This window comes from Centroberyx affinis, unplaced genomic scaffold, assembly GCF_046629955.1.
Source record: "Centroberyx affinis isolate AG114_WGS23_722 - 3 ecotype Tasmania unplaced genomic scaffold, CSIRO-AGI_Caff_v1 ptg000120l_1, whole genome shotgun sequence".
Classification (NCBI taxonomy): Eukaryota; Metazoa; Chordata; class Actinopteri; order Beryciformes; family Berycidae; genus Centroberyx; species Centroberyx affinis.
Genome location: NW_027278821.1, coordinates 564918 through 577933, shown reverse-complemented (window position 1 = coordinate 577933; position 13016 = coordinate 564918). Strand labels below are relative to the sequence as shown.

The 13016-nt window shown below is 43.6% G+C and overlaps 2 protein-coding genes across 2 annotated transcripts; one reads left to right on the top strand and one right to left on the bottom strand.

Annotated features, from left to right (window-relative positions):
• Window positions 1-2886: 2886 nt before the first annotated feature.
• ntn4 (netrin 4) lies at window positions 2887-5194 on the bottom strand (the record flags this gene model as incomplete). The annotated part of the gene is made up of 2 exons (XM_071528307.1): window positions 4816-5194; window positions 2887-3431 (listed from the first exon to the last, which is right to left on the bottom strand). Coding segments are annotated over exons 1-2 (594 nt in total), but the record flags the coding sequence as incomplete, so codon positions are not given.
• A 3559-nt stretch (window positions 5195-8753) lies between these two features.
• Window positions 8754-12470, top strand: snrpf (small nuclear ribonucleoprotein polypeptide F). The gene is made up of 4 exons (XM_071528212.1): window positions 8754-8874; window positions 9590-9715; window positions 10227-10291; window positions 12164-12470. Exons 1-4 carry the CDS (start codon window positions 8872-8874, stop codon window positions 12228-12230), a joined length of 261 nt encoding a protein of 86 aa, XP_071384313.1. The 5' UTR covers window positions 8754-8871; the 3' UTR covers window positions 12231-12470.
• Window positions 12471-13016: the final 546 nt, after the last annotated feature.

The following is a 13016-nucleotide window of genomic DNA, read 5'->3' as shown; positions in this document are numbered from 1 at the left end:
CCAAAACTTTTTAGACAAATGCTGCAGGCCAAAGAAGCCACATTTTAAGTTCCTCTCACAGAGCTGTGAGGCAGCAGGTTCACCGTTGGGCATTAGTCCACCGTAATCTCTCTTCCTGTTTCGGGCTGAAAAATAATGTAAGTCTGGCTTTAACAGCCCTAATTCCATCAAAGCACTGTGGACTGTAATCTGGTAAACAGGCACAATGGGCATTGATGGAAGGAGAAAGAGAGAGAGAGAGAGAGAGAGAGAGAGAGAAAGAGAGAGAGGGGGGGAGGTGGGTGTCTAGCCAACAGTACCAACATCCATCAGAGCAACAGCACTTCCTTCCCAGCAGACAGACGGAGAACCGACTGTATGTGTTTATCTGAAAGAGCATGGGACGTGTGTGCATGCTTGAGGAACTGTGCAAAAGTGTGTGTGTGTGTGTGTGTGTGTGTGTGTGTAGGCCAGTCTGCCTTGCTCCCTTCCCTAAGGAGGTCAGTCTCTACAACAAACACTCACATTCTTCCAGCCCAGCTGACCTCATAAATAAGGCAAGGAGCCCTGCATGCTCACACACACACACAGATACACACACACACACACACACACACACACACACAGACACACACAGACACGCACTCTACCTTTTCCCCACATTACAGGTGAACACGCAAAGCTTTCAGCGCAAGAGATGACATGCTTTCATGTTTGCTGGAGAAAGACGAGAGGCAGAAAGCTGAGAAGACCTGCTCCCTGTAATCGCTCCGAGCTACGAAATCCCCCGCCACCCCCCCACCCCCACCCCCACCCCCCTCTCCTCCCCGCCATCCATCACGGCTCATGCTTATCTGATCGCGGAAGCTCAAACGCTCCACACACGCATGCAATCCAACATGCTTTGATACACTGAAAAAACACACACATGAAACACACACATTCTCAGTTCCACACATTCATGAGACACACATGCATGCCAGTCCCACCCAAACTCAGTTTACACAGCTTTTTATTTAACTTTATCACCTTTTACAGCTGACATAAATCTTTATGGGCTGAATTCGCAGTGCACATCATTGTAAGCGCTATCAAACTGATCAAAGTTAGATATGGGGATATATAATTTATGATTTTAATACAGTATAAATCAATGGTTTTTTGGAAAATATTATTGATTTTCATTTATATTGATGGTTGCTTGGGTCATGATGATCACCAATTATATGTCAGACTGTGCTTAGCCTGTTTATTTGGCATTGCATCAGTGGTTTTATATCTTCATATCTTTTTTATAGCTTTATATCTTATTCATATGTGACAGTCCAATTTCCCAACAAGGATCATTAAAGTCTTATCTAATCCAATCCGATCTAATCTAATCCATGTGCACCCCACACACACACACACACACACTGTACGATATATGACATGCCTTGCTGTCATCGCCTTGCTCGGGCCACAGACAGTTTAACTGTCAGCATTAAGGGCGATGAACAATCACAAGATAAATATACAGTAGCGAGGGGAACAAAGCGCGAGCGGCTGAGCGGCAGCAGCTGCGCCGGGTCTGTCAGGGAGCTGCTTGACCTCTGCTGACTTCGGGGTCACCGGTTGAGGGGTCAGAGGTCAAAGGTCACGCTCCTAGCACAGGTGGCTGAGTGGAACGGAAGCCAACATGCAGAGCACAGACGCAGAGAGAGTCAAAGATGAGAACCATCTGATATTTTCATACCTAAAGTGAGGGAATTATGTAAGAAATGCGTGAAAAGCACCATCTTTCTCTCTGTCTCCGTCTCATACACGCAAAGGCACACAAACACACATGCACACACACATACCTGGGGTTTTCCCTGCATTCTTGAGTCTTAGTAAAACACACACACGCACACACACCTAGAGTATAGAGTGAGGTTTGCGATGCAGAATCAGGCCATAAAATGCCGTCAGGGTGACTTGGAGGGAATCATAGCCCGTCAAGGAGAGCATAAAGTAAACACGCATTACACATGAGATCACTGCTGGGAGCGCGGAGTGGCGCTATGCTCGGCATGCGCCTCCACACACACATATGCGCCGCAGCTCCCGACACACACTGCTTCAATTAAACATCAATGGGCTGCAGGAAGCCCTCTCGTGCTACAGTCAATGTGCCCCTACACACACATGCACACACACACACACACACATAGAGCAACCCCCACCTGGTTGCTCTCTGCTTCTATTCTGCTCAGTGTGTTTAGCGTGTTGCATGACTTTACAAAGCCAGAACAAGATTTGTTGCAATAAGAAGGATGTATTTAAAACAAAGCATGAAGGCAATGCATCTCCATCCTCCATCCTGTTTCAATGCAGATGTGTATCCTTCTATACTGACAGCGAGCCTGGGTTTGTAAACTGATACTGCCATGCCATGCACACACACACAGGCACTCCTTTCCACCTGGCATTAACATGCTTCCTGGGTGATCCCATCATATTTGGATTGAGCAAAAACACATCAAATCCAGATGTAAATGCAACCAAGATGCGTTGAAGATCAGATTGCCCAAACCAGCATCGGCTGCATTTGGCCACATTAAGTGTAAATGCAAATGCGTCTCCAGTCCACATATAACAACTATGCAAATGGAAATAAACAAAGTGCATGGATCCAACCAGGAAGGGCAGGCAGCTCATTCTTGTCATAAATGGATTGTCAGGATACTTTTGAATGGGGAACAAGTGAGACAAAGTGTTTACTGTCAGTTCCAGTGTGTTTACCTGAGACTAACTTTAATGTCAGGTGTAAATGCAACCCAGCGACATCACACACACACACAGACACAGCCTAGACAGGAGACACATGTTAACGGCAGGTGGAAAGAAGGCCGGAAACACACACACACACCGCTCCCCCCCCCTCACCTCTCCGCGGGTGCAGGGATAAGCCCCGGAGTATTTGGCGGTGCAGGAGGCTCCGTCCCGGCCCGCGCCCGCCTTCCCCTCCTCCAGGCCGAAGGCGGCGCTGCAGTTGGCGGCGTAGTACTGCAGCGTCCTCCACGAGCGGCCGAAGTCCTGCGAGCGCTCCAGCGTCATGGCGGCGGGCCGGGGCGAGCGGAAAACCACGATGAGGTGCGTGAAGTAGAACTGCGCCTCCAGGTCCAGCTGCACCGTCTCGGACTCCGCCCCCTCGGCCGACTGCCACCAGGTGTTGGGGTGGCGGAAGGACGAGTCGGCCATGGCGGCGGCCAGGTGGGCCAGCAGCGGCAGGGCGGCGTTGCACTTGCCGCACTTGGCGCCGCTGCAGGCCTGCGGGTCGGGGTGGGAGCAGTAGAGCTCGGTGCCGTTGTTGCCGCACACGGTCTGCGTGAGGATGCGGCGGCCCAGGGCCAGGTTGCCCATGCGGGGGTTACAGGCCCGGCTCTCGCAGCGGGGGGCCACTCCGGCACGAAACACCTCCACGGACGGGCCTGCAGAGAGAGAGAGAGAGAGAGAGAGGGAGGGAGGGAGGGAGGGAGGGAGAGGGAGGGGGAGAGAGAGAGAGAAGTTTACACATGCACTGGGCAGGCAAATATGGGTTGAGGTGACATAACAGCTTTCTAAGAAAACAAGAAAGAAAGAGTGAAAGCATGGGTGTGGCACTCATCATGCCTTAGCTCAACTGAGGCCAAAGTTCTTGTACTTTTTTTTTTTTTTATCATTTTTTATCATTTCAAATTGCCAGAAATGTCTTTGGAAGCGTATCTCAAAAAGGAGCATTCTGAACCAATGTCCCCTTTAATCTGATAGTTTGGTGACCTATACCTCTAATAACTTATCACATTCACCACATAACAATACCTTGTCAGTAATCAGCCATCGCTCCATTATGTCCCCAGGAATTTAATCTCTTTATATGAGCAGGTTTGGATGTTTTGGTAGCAAATGATCCTATTGGGACTTTGCCCATAATGAACTGACACCTCTAAGTGTAACTAACAGTGCCAGAGAGAGAGAGAGAGAGAGAAAGAGAGAGAGAGAGAATGTCTGAGTGAGGCGGGCGAGGGAGGGAGGATAGGAGTGACTCAGTGTGTGTACACAAGTCAAGTGATTTACCTCGATCGGAAATGTTATGCAAAAGAGGATAATAGAGGCATTGTGCACCTGCCCGCCACAGACCGCGGGGAGCGTGGACTCTGACACAGATAAAGTTTGGCAGCTCCGGGAGGATGAGCAGCTTGCAGACGCCTCTCCAGACGCTTTACAGCCCTCCAGGGCCGCACCGACACCTTCTAACGGCCCGGATAGAGGATTTATCATCTAAAACCAGGGGCTGCCGAACCTTTTCATGTCAGGGGGCCTCCAAAATAGACACATAGACACATATTTGACCGAAGACATGCAGAATTACATAACTGTCTATACTGCAGGTGGGGAGGTCACAGAGGGGAAGAGTGAAGCCTCTCATCAGACTAGTCCTTCCTATTCATTCTGACTGTTTTTCTATTTCTATTTCTTTGATTTTTTTTTTTTGATTTTTTTTTTACAGCAAACCTCCATCCAAGTCAGTGGCAATGAACGACAGTGAGGCTCAGACACCTCCCTATTGTTCGGATCCTCTTAGGGGTTAATATGGAAACGAACCTAATGATTGAGTTTATTATTCTAAGATCAACTTTTATTATAATATGCGTAGTCTCGCGTGTGTGGAATCCAAAGAGGCAACGCTTTCAGCCAAACGAATGTACTTTTCTGCGCTGCTGCACTTGTCCCCGACATCGGGAACGCTACATTGTCGCAGCAGTGACAATAACTGTCACAATAGGATGTTTACCATGATCGCGTGTGAGTTAATGGGGAAAAAACCCTACTAACCTGCATCTGACAGCACGGCCGTAGCGATCACAGCTAAAATCAAAAGCATCGTTCCTTATTGCGATGTCTAGTGATTCAGAGAAATGAATCGGAGTTTCTTCAGGAGGATCCAGTAGATGCGAGAGCTCATCCGCAATGGCAAAGAAAGACAAGTGCGCAGGTTCCAGTCCCGTGTGGACTTTCTCTTTCACTCAAGCTGCGATCCAAAGGCAGTAACTCAATCCGTGGCGGGGAGGAAAAGGATCCCGCATAGTGTGCGATCTCACACAGCCGCACACAAAAAAACACCAACAACAACAATCCTGAGAAGTGAAGCTCTGTCCGGCTCGCCTCCGTCCGTCGGGACCTGCAGCCTGTTTTATTCCCCTACAGTGGCTTTGCTTGCTTTACCCCGCGGATCTATTTCTAAGGAGAGAGAGAGAGAGAGAGAGACAGAGATATAGAGAGAGAGAGAGAGAGAGAGAGAGAGTGACAGCGCTCCGCAGCTCCGCCTCTCCTCCGCATTTTTCTCTGACTTAAAGGAACATTCCAGTTCGTCCGGAGCTGGCATGGAGCTCGCAGCCTCGCTGCACCGAGCGGGAGGGCTTCCCAACCTGGGGCCCGCGGACCTCTATGAGGCCGGTGTGGAGGGGTGTCAGGGGGTCCGCAGGAGAATGAGGGGTAGTTTGGCTTCAGTGTCATTTGATTCACTAGAAATGATCCCAGAAAAAGAGAAGGAAGATTATAAGAAGAATAAATTTCACTCTCCCCACCTATATTAGAGAAAGACAGCAACATGGGTAACACTTTACAGGTCACTAAGTTAAGGGTTAGTTCATGCTTAATAATGCTTAATAAGCATTAACTAACCCTTAATTAACAGTTAACTAATGTGTAATTTACTAATGGTATTCATGTTATCTAAGGTATTAATTTATACATTATTTAATAGTTTATAAAGATGACTATTAAATAATGTATATATTAATACCTTAGTTAACATGAACACCATTAGTAAATGATTACCAGACACATTAGTTAACTGTTAATTAAGGGTTAGTTAATGCTTATTAAGCATTAACTAACCCTTTACTTAGTGACCCTTATTGTAAAGTGTTACCGCAAAATGTTATTAGTTGGGGGTCTCAGAGACAAAACCTTTATCAGACTGAGGTTTGTGGTCTAAACCAAATCAATCCTCATCATGAAAACATTTGGGAATTCCTGCCACAGAGCGCTGGAGTCTGATGAAAAGCTGGTATGAAAAAGCTTTGTGTCCAACACAGGCTGTAAATGAGCGCTGGTATCCAAATTTTTGACTAATTGGCTTTGGATTGGAGCGGACAAAGTGAGTCTGGATGAGCTGCTGACGCACTTCAAATTACAGTTTGGTCGCTTGGCTGAACCCGGCGCAGGTCATTGTTGACAACATTGTCGGTGTCCATACAAAAAGCGGTGAAATATGCAAGCCAATAAAGGGTTTTTAATTCCAGTCCTGCTTTCCACATGACCATCTATGCCCAACAATGTCTGCCTAATAGCCCAGAAAAAGACTCGAGGGCAGCAGGATGGAGGGATTTATGACAGGAATATGAACTCAGCAGCACTTTTATGCTTTGCAACACACTGCAGCTTGTCACATTTGACTCAAAGAGTGATAGTGATGAGCCTCAGCAGCTTCTGTCTTAGTAGGAACAACATGGGCCTAAATGTCCAAAGACAACAATGTGAGCAGTGTGCCTCCCTGTGTTCAGTGATGGTACACAAACAGGGACAATAAGAGGTGAAAACGTGATGCTGGAAATCTGCTCTCTTCTCTCCAGTCCACCACTCCCCTGCCTGTTTGTCTTAAGCTCCACTGGACTCAGCATGGCTTGGGCTTTTCTCTGTCTGCAGTGTATCAGACCGTGACCTGCTGACTGTGTATCTGACCCGCGTCCAGCAAGCACTGAGCGTACTGAAGCTGTCTGGTCCACTGTGTTGGAAAGAGGGATGTAGTGGAGGGAATACACTGCAAAAAAAAACCTGTCCGTCTTAACAAGTCATTTAGTCTCATTTTCAGCCTTCAAGTCTTATTTTTGTGAAACTCTGCCAATGAGGTGAGATAACTCCACTTGTTTCCGATGCAGTTTCAGGATTTTTCTAGAAATGAGTGTCGATATCTTGAAATAGGTCATAAAAAGGCAGATCAAATGACACTTGATTATACAAAATTCTTGAAACAAGTTGATTTGCATTGGAAACAAGTGAAAGTTTTTCACTTATGTTAAGAAAATTGCAATTTTGGGACTCAATAATTGACTAAATGTCTTGTTAAGATGGAGATTTTTTTCAGTGTAAACCCACTGAACCTCAGTTTACCCACCTTTTTATTTGTGGGATAGAGTTTACCCACCTGTTTTTAGGCTGACATAAGTCTCCATGATGTAAAGTCATAGTAGACATCATGGTAAGTGGTATCAAATTGATGTAAGTTATATGAGGATATAGGGTTTTTAAAGGGGAAAGGGCATAAATTCATGCTTTTCTAGTTGATTTATGTTTCTACTGGTGGATATTTGCCTTATAACCTCAGACTGGAGGTCATAATTTATTTGTATTTACCACTACATCACTGGCTTTAGCCCCAGGGAGAGAGACTAGATTTCTCGTTTTGGTCCCAGGCTGGGACAAGAGAAAAACCCATTCACCTCTGACTGAGTCTTTGATTCATACTCCGTCCAACTGTGGACTTTCGCACACGGTCAGGGGTTGAGGAGTCTCGTGCTTCACACTTCCTGCGGCTCACCCTCTCCACAGGCCCAGTCGGCTTTAACTTGTGTCTGTCAGCTACACCGGGCAGCGCTCTAGACATCAAAGGGCCGCATGGCATCGGACTGGAATGATCTGACTGGAACTGACCTCTGCAACCGGGCTGTCCTCCTCCCAACGATGATATCTAACTGTTTAGGCTGCAACACTTACAGAGAGACGCACGTTCAAATGCATGTACACATACATACTTTGCACCCCCCGCCCATCTCAACACACTCCCACACACACATTGTCATCATGCCATAACTGACACGGTGACTGACTGACTGATTGGTTAATTACAAAGAGGGCGATTCAAAACAACGCAAAGAAAAACAGACTAAGTGATGTAAGGGCATCAGTATGTCAGACATGCATTAGAAGGCTCTAGTGCAATTTCAGAGGAATTTCTGCCAGAACCCAGCCCCTCACTGCAGGAAGTTAGATGTTAGTTTTATTCAAAATATCAGGTTTGGACTTGTCAAATGTTTTAGTAGCAGTTGAATGCTTCAAGAGAGAAAAAATGAGTGAAATCTCCAGACAGTTGGTGCCTGGAGAGAAAGAGCTGCCCAGACAGAGAGCCAGAGCGACCCAGATATTACAGTCAATTCACTTTGTTTTTTTTTTGCTCCTAAAACAGGTCATAGTTTTCAATTAATGTGACTATATGTTTAAATAATTATTTGGTAAGTTTCATGTTGAACTGCAGATAATGTATACAAACATGAATCCATATGCCTAATTGGCCATGTCTGGAATGCAAGGCTAAGGCTAAAATGTTTCATGAAACAGCAAAATATTTTAGCAAACAGATTTGTGTAAGAAATAGGCCAATGTATACTTAGGAAAAAGAACTATAGTAGCCTAATCCTATAAGAAATTTTTAGAAGAATGCTATAGTCCTTATATAAACATTATAGTGATATCATAGGAGATAATGAATACCATAAAGTGGGATACAGTCGCTATAATTTCACTATTGAGACTCATTTATTATTTTATTATAGGAATATGATGGTGTTTTTGCATAATAGAACAGAATAGAATAGAATAGAAATTAGATTTTAAGACTTTTGTCGTTGCATGGTGGACCTCGGGCCGCTAGGTGGCAGTATGTAAAAACCTGAAGACTGCTCAGCTCTATTTTGGGTCAAAGTTTAAAGAGTTGCACTTCCTGCTCGGCGGCAAAGCGTGCTGGTTACATCGGGTGCAGACGTTATTGTGACGAAAATTATAGCAAACAACTAAATTATAAGTTTCTAGACGACATAAACTTTAGGAGAGATGGTGAGTAGAAGTTGCACATGTTTGTTATCAACTCAGAAGATGTTTGCGGGACTTGTTTTAGTTATAAGCGCGCAATGATATTAGCGTTCTAGCTAGTTAGCATTAGCTACGTTAGCTGCTCATTCATAAATTAGACTGAATGAATGAGTCCACTACCTTCGCTGTTCACTTGATTTATTCCAGCCGTGTTATTTGATATGTCAATACATAAGTTGTGCTATGATATATTTATTCTCCTCTGTTATATTGATAATTGATGTTCGACTGGCCTTAGCCTCGATACCTTCCCCTTTTCGTGTATGGAGAGAACGACACGCCACAACTCCATACAAAAAAAATTCATCAGTTTATTGTGGCCTTGCTTATCAGCAAATGAAACATACCTCGCAGAACATGAATTATACCGATTGTTAGGAGCCACTCTTCATTTCGGCATGCACCCAACCCATCAAGCGCTTATTTCAATCAAATATCAACCTTTAGAAAGGCTATGCCTGTTACCCCACAGTCGTCTTCCACCAAAATACACCTATTGGACTGAAGCGAGCAGTGTGAACTGTAAAAGTTGAAACTTTTATTGAAATAAGAGCTGACTGGTGAATTATTTTGTGTGAACCTACCGAGTCAGAAAAGGTCTTCTCCATGGTATGTATTGTTTGTTTAGGGGTAGTGATAAAGTAACACATATTTACTGCTTCATTCTCTTTCTCCATAGAGTTTACCTCTTAACCCAAAGCCGTTCCTGAACGGCCTGACAGGCAAGCCAGTGATGGTGAAGCTGAAGTGGGGGATGGAGTACAAGGGCTACCTGGTGTCTGTGGACGGCTACATGAACATGCAGGTGAGAGGGTCGAATCTCTTACTTTAGAGAGCATACCATGGGCATGTTCCAGTGACAAGTACTATTTACTAGCCCTGATTTGTGCTGTTCTCTCTTGTATGGAGATAAAATCTTGCAAAAAATTCATGTCAAGACTGCTTGTGTGGCATTTTTGATCCTTTGAATTTTTGATCCTATGAGCAGCTTGATGGATCAGTTGCATGTCTGTAGACCCTACTCCTATTGTGGATCCTATTCAGAAAAGGTTTTCACTGATGTTCCATATTGCCGATTTAAAAAAGGCTGCCTTTGATGGAGTTTAGCTCTCCATACAAGAGAGAATGTCATGTATTGGGAGTGTATCATCACTAGCTGTACATCTTAACTCAGTGTAAACCTGTGTATCCACCTTCACTCTTTGTTGGACCTCTCTGTTGCCAACTGGGATTGAACCGTGCAAGTAAGCCCTCACTGTGGCCTTTTGACCATTATATTACCTATATTTATCTACATTTATTTTTCTCCCTGGCAGCTGGCGAACACAGAAGAGTATGTGGATGGAGCATTGGCAGGTCATCTTGGTGAAGTGCTTATCAGGTAATACAAGCTTTGATATAGATGAATGTTCTACTTGCTCCCAGCCTCCCACCACAGCCAGGACTGAAGAGTCGTTCCCCATCGGACAACACAGACCAAAAACCCATCTCTTCATACTTCCCCTCTTCCAACCGTTCTCCACTGCCAAAAAAACTTTTCATCCTTATTCAATAAATAGTCCAGTATTTATTTTTATTTACTCTCATACAATCAGGTAGTCCAATTGAGATTTAACTTAATGCCCCGAACTCTGCATGCAGGGCAGAATTTGGTCAATATCCATTAATAATTAATATTCAAAAATGAGCCATCAAATTTTACAACCACTTAAAAAACAGCAACCCCAACTCCTACCATTGCAAGGCCCTGAAATGCCAGGAGCTGAGCAGTAAGAAGGGTCCCCTCTGCCAGCTGGTCCTGGAGCTGCCTGCTCCGCCTCAGGGCAGACCTCAGTCCATCTGGCCCCACCAAATTATAACAAAACAAAAAGAAAAATATGAAACATATTGGAGAGAACTAACACAATACAAAAGCAAACTGGAAACTTATTTGGCCCTAAACAGACAGTACACAATGGCAGATTACCTGACCATCGTGACTGAGAAAAAATTGAGAAAATCCTTGACAAGATACAGACTCAGTGAACACAGCCTGGCTGTAGAAACAGGCAGACACCGGCAGACCTGGCAACCCAGAGAGGAGCGGCTGTGTTCACTCTGCTCACAGGCAGAGGTGGAGACAGAGCTGCACTTCCTCTTGCACTGTGCAAACTATGCAGGAATCAGAGATCTCTACCTCCCCAAATTCAAAACAATATGCACAGATTTTGAAAACCTCCCATCAAATGAAAAACCCCAAAACCTTCTAGGAGAGAAAAAGGAGTGTGCCACTACTGCAGCCAAATATGTCTCAGCCTGTCACTGTCTCACACAGGAGACACACTGACACTGTCACATATTTATAGAAATTGATCGACTGTTAATTAATTGTTGTATATTTGTTGACATATCAATTGTAGAGCTGCAACGATTAATTGATTAGTTGTCAACTATTAAATTAATCGCCAACTATTTTGATAATCGATTAATCGGTTTGAGTAATTTTTTAAGAAAAATAAGTCAAAATTCTCTGATTCCAGCTTCTTAAATGTGAATATTTTCTGGTTTCTTTACTCCTCTATGACAGTAAACTGAATATCTTTGGGTTGTGGACAAAACAAGACATTTGAGGACGTCATCTTGGGCTTTGGGAAACACTGATCGACATTTTTCACCATTTTCTGACATTTTATAGACCGAACAACTAATCGATTAATCGAGAAAATAATCGACAGATTAATCGACAATGAAAATAATCCTTAGTTGCAGCCCTAATCAATTGTATATTTAACTTTGATTACTGTTATTTGAATTTGTTGACTTTGCTTTGGCAATATGTACTTTTGTATTTCATGCCAATAAAGCACCTTGAATTGAATTTAACATCATTTGAGATGAGAGACTTGGTAAAGAAGCATCATCGTCACAAACATAAAAGTTGTGGACATAGCAACAATACAATCAAATTCTAATAAATGTAAGTATGAAGACAAAATGTAATATATGGCTACTCAAAAGCCAGTAATACAGTAGCCGGTCAACAGTATTAGGGGCCAAGCCTAAACAAAGCATAGACAGGTTCTTTTTAAGTGCCTCAAGATCCCTAACTGCCTTAACTAACCTTTATTAATAATTAACTCCTGTCATTTTTCTAAGAGATCAGTGATGGAAGCAAGAGAGAATTTCATTTGTCTCATAGTGCCGCTCTGTTCTCCTGTTTCACACAGCCAGTATTCTAGTATTGTGTACTAAAAGATCTGTCTAACGCCCACAGGTGCAATAACGTCCTGTATATCAGAGGAGTAGAAGAAGAGGAAGAGGACGGAGAAATGAGAGAGTGATGCTAATGAAGAGAGAAGACTCAGCCTGATGCTCTGTATGAGTGTGTTTGTACCTTTTTAGTTGGATTAATCTGTGTTTTTGTGTTTTCACCATGTGAAACAAATGGACGCTTGGGGTTAGGTTATTTTTCAAACTGTTTTGAAAATGAAATTCTCTTTTTTTTGTACTGTATGAGAGACCAATATTATGTTATGACATTGTAATACAGACAATAAAAAAATATTGTACCGTTTCTTAAACCTGTCTGCTGTTGTATTATATTTTCATGTGATGTCTAACAGTCAGATGTTGGCCCTATTAAGAAATAGCTCGGTGGCATATTGATATGTGCAAATTCCTCTTTAATTATTTGATACAACTCAACCAGAAATAGACCCAGTAGTGAAGTGGTTGTTTATATGTATTTCTCAATGTCAGTTCCGGAGTGAGTAAACTCCATGCTGAGAGATTTGTTATGTCTGTGATGTGGAGGGACAGAAAACTTCATCAATCCAGCCATGTGTTTGTGTATGTCTCCAATTTGAATAAAATAGATGTTAGGTAACAGTAGAATCACTTAAATTTGCAGGTAGTTTTGCATTTTTTTTTTGCATTCAGTGAAGAACATATTAAACATTTTGTTTGTGTTTTATACTCTTAATTCATTCATCAGAATTATTGGAAATCCAAATCAATAAGTTGTCTGGCTGTTAAACCAGCTAATGTTAACAGTTCCAGATTTTTGAATGAATATTGTTGGTGCCTGTACCACATTTTAAACTTTCCTCACCACTGAATAGTGCCAG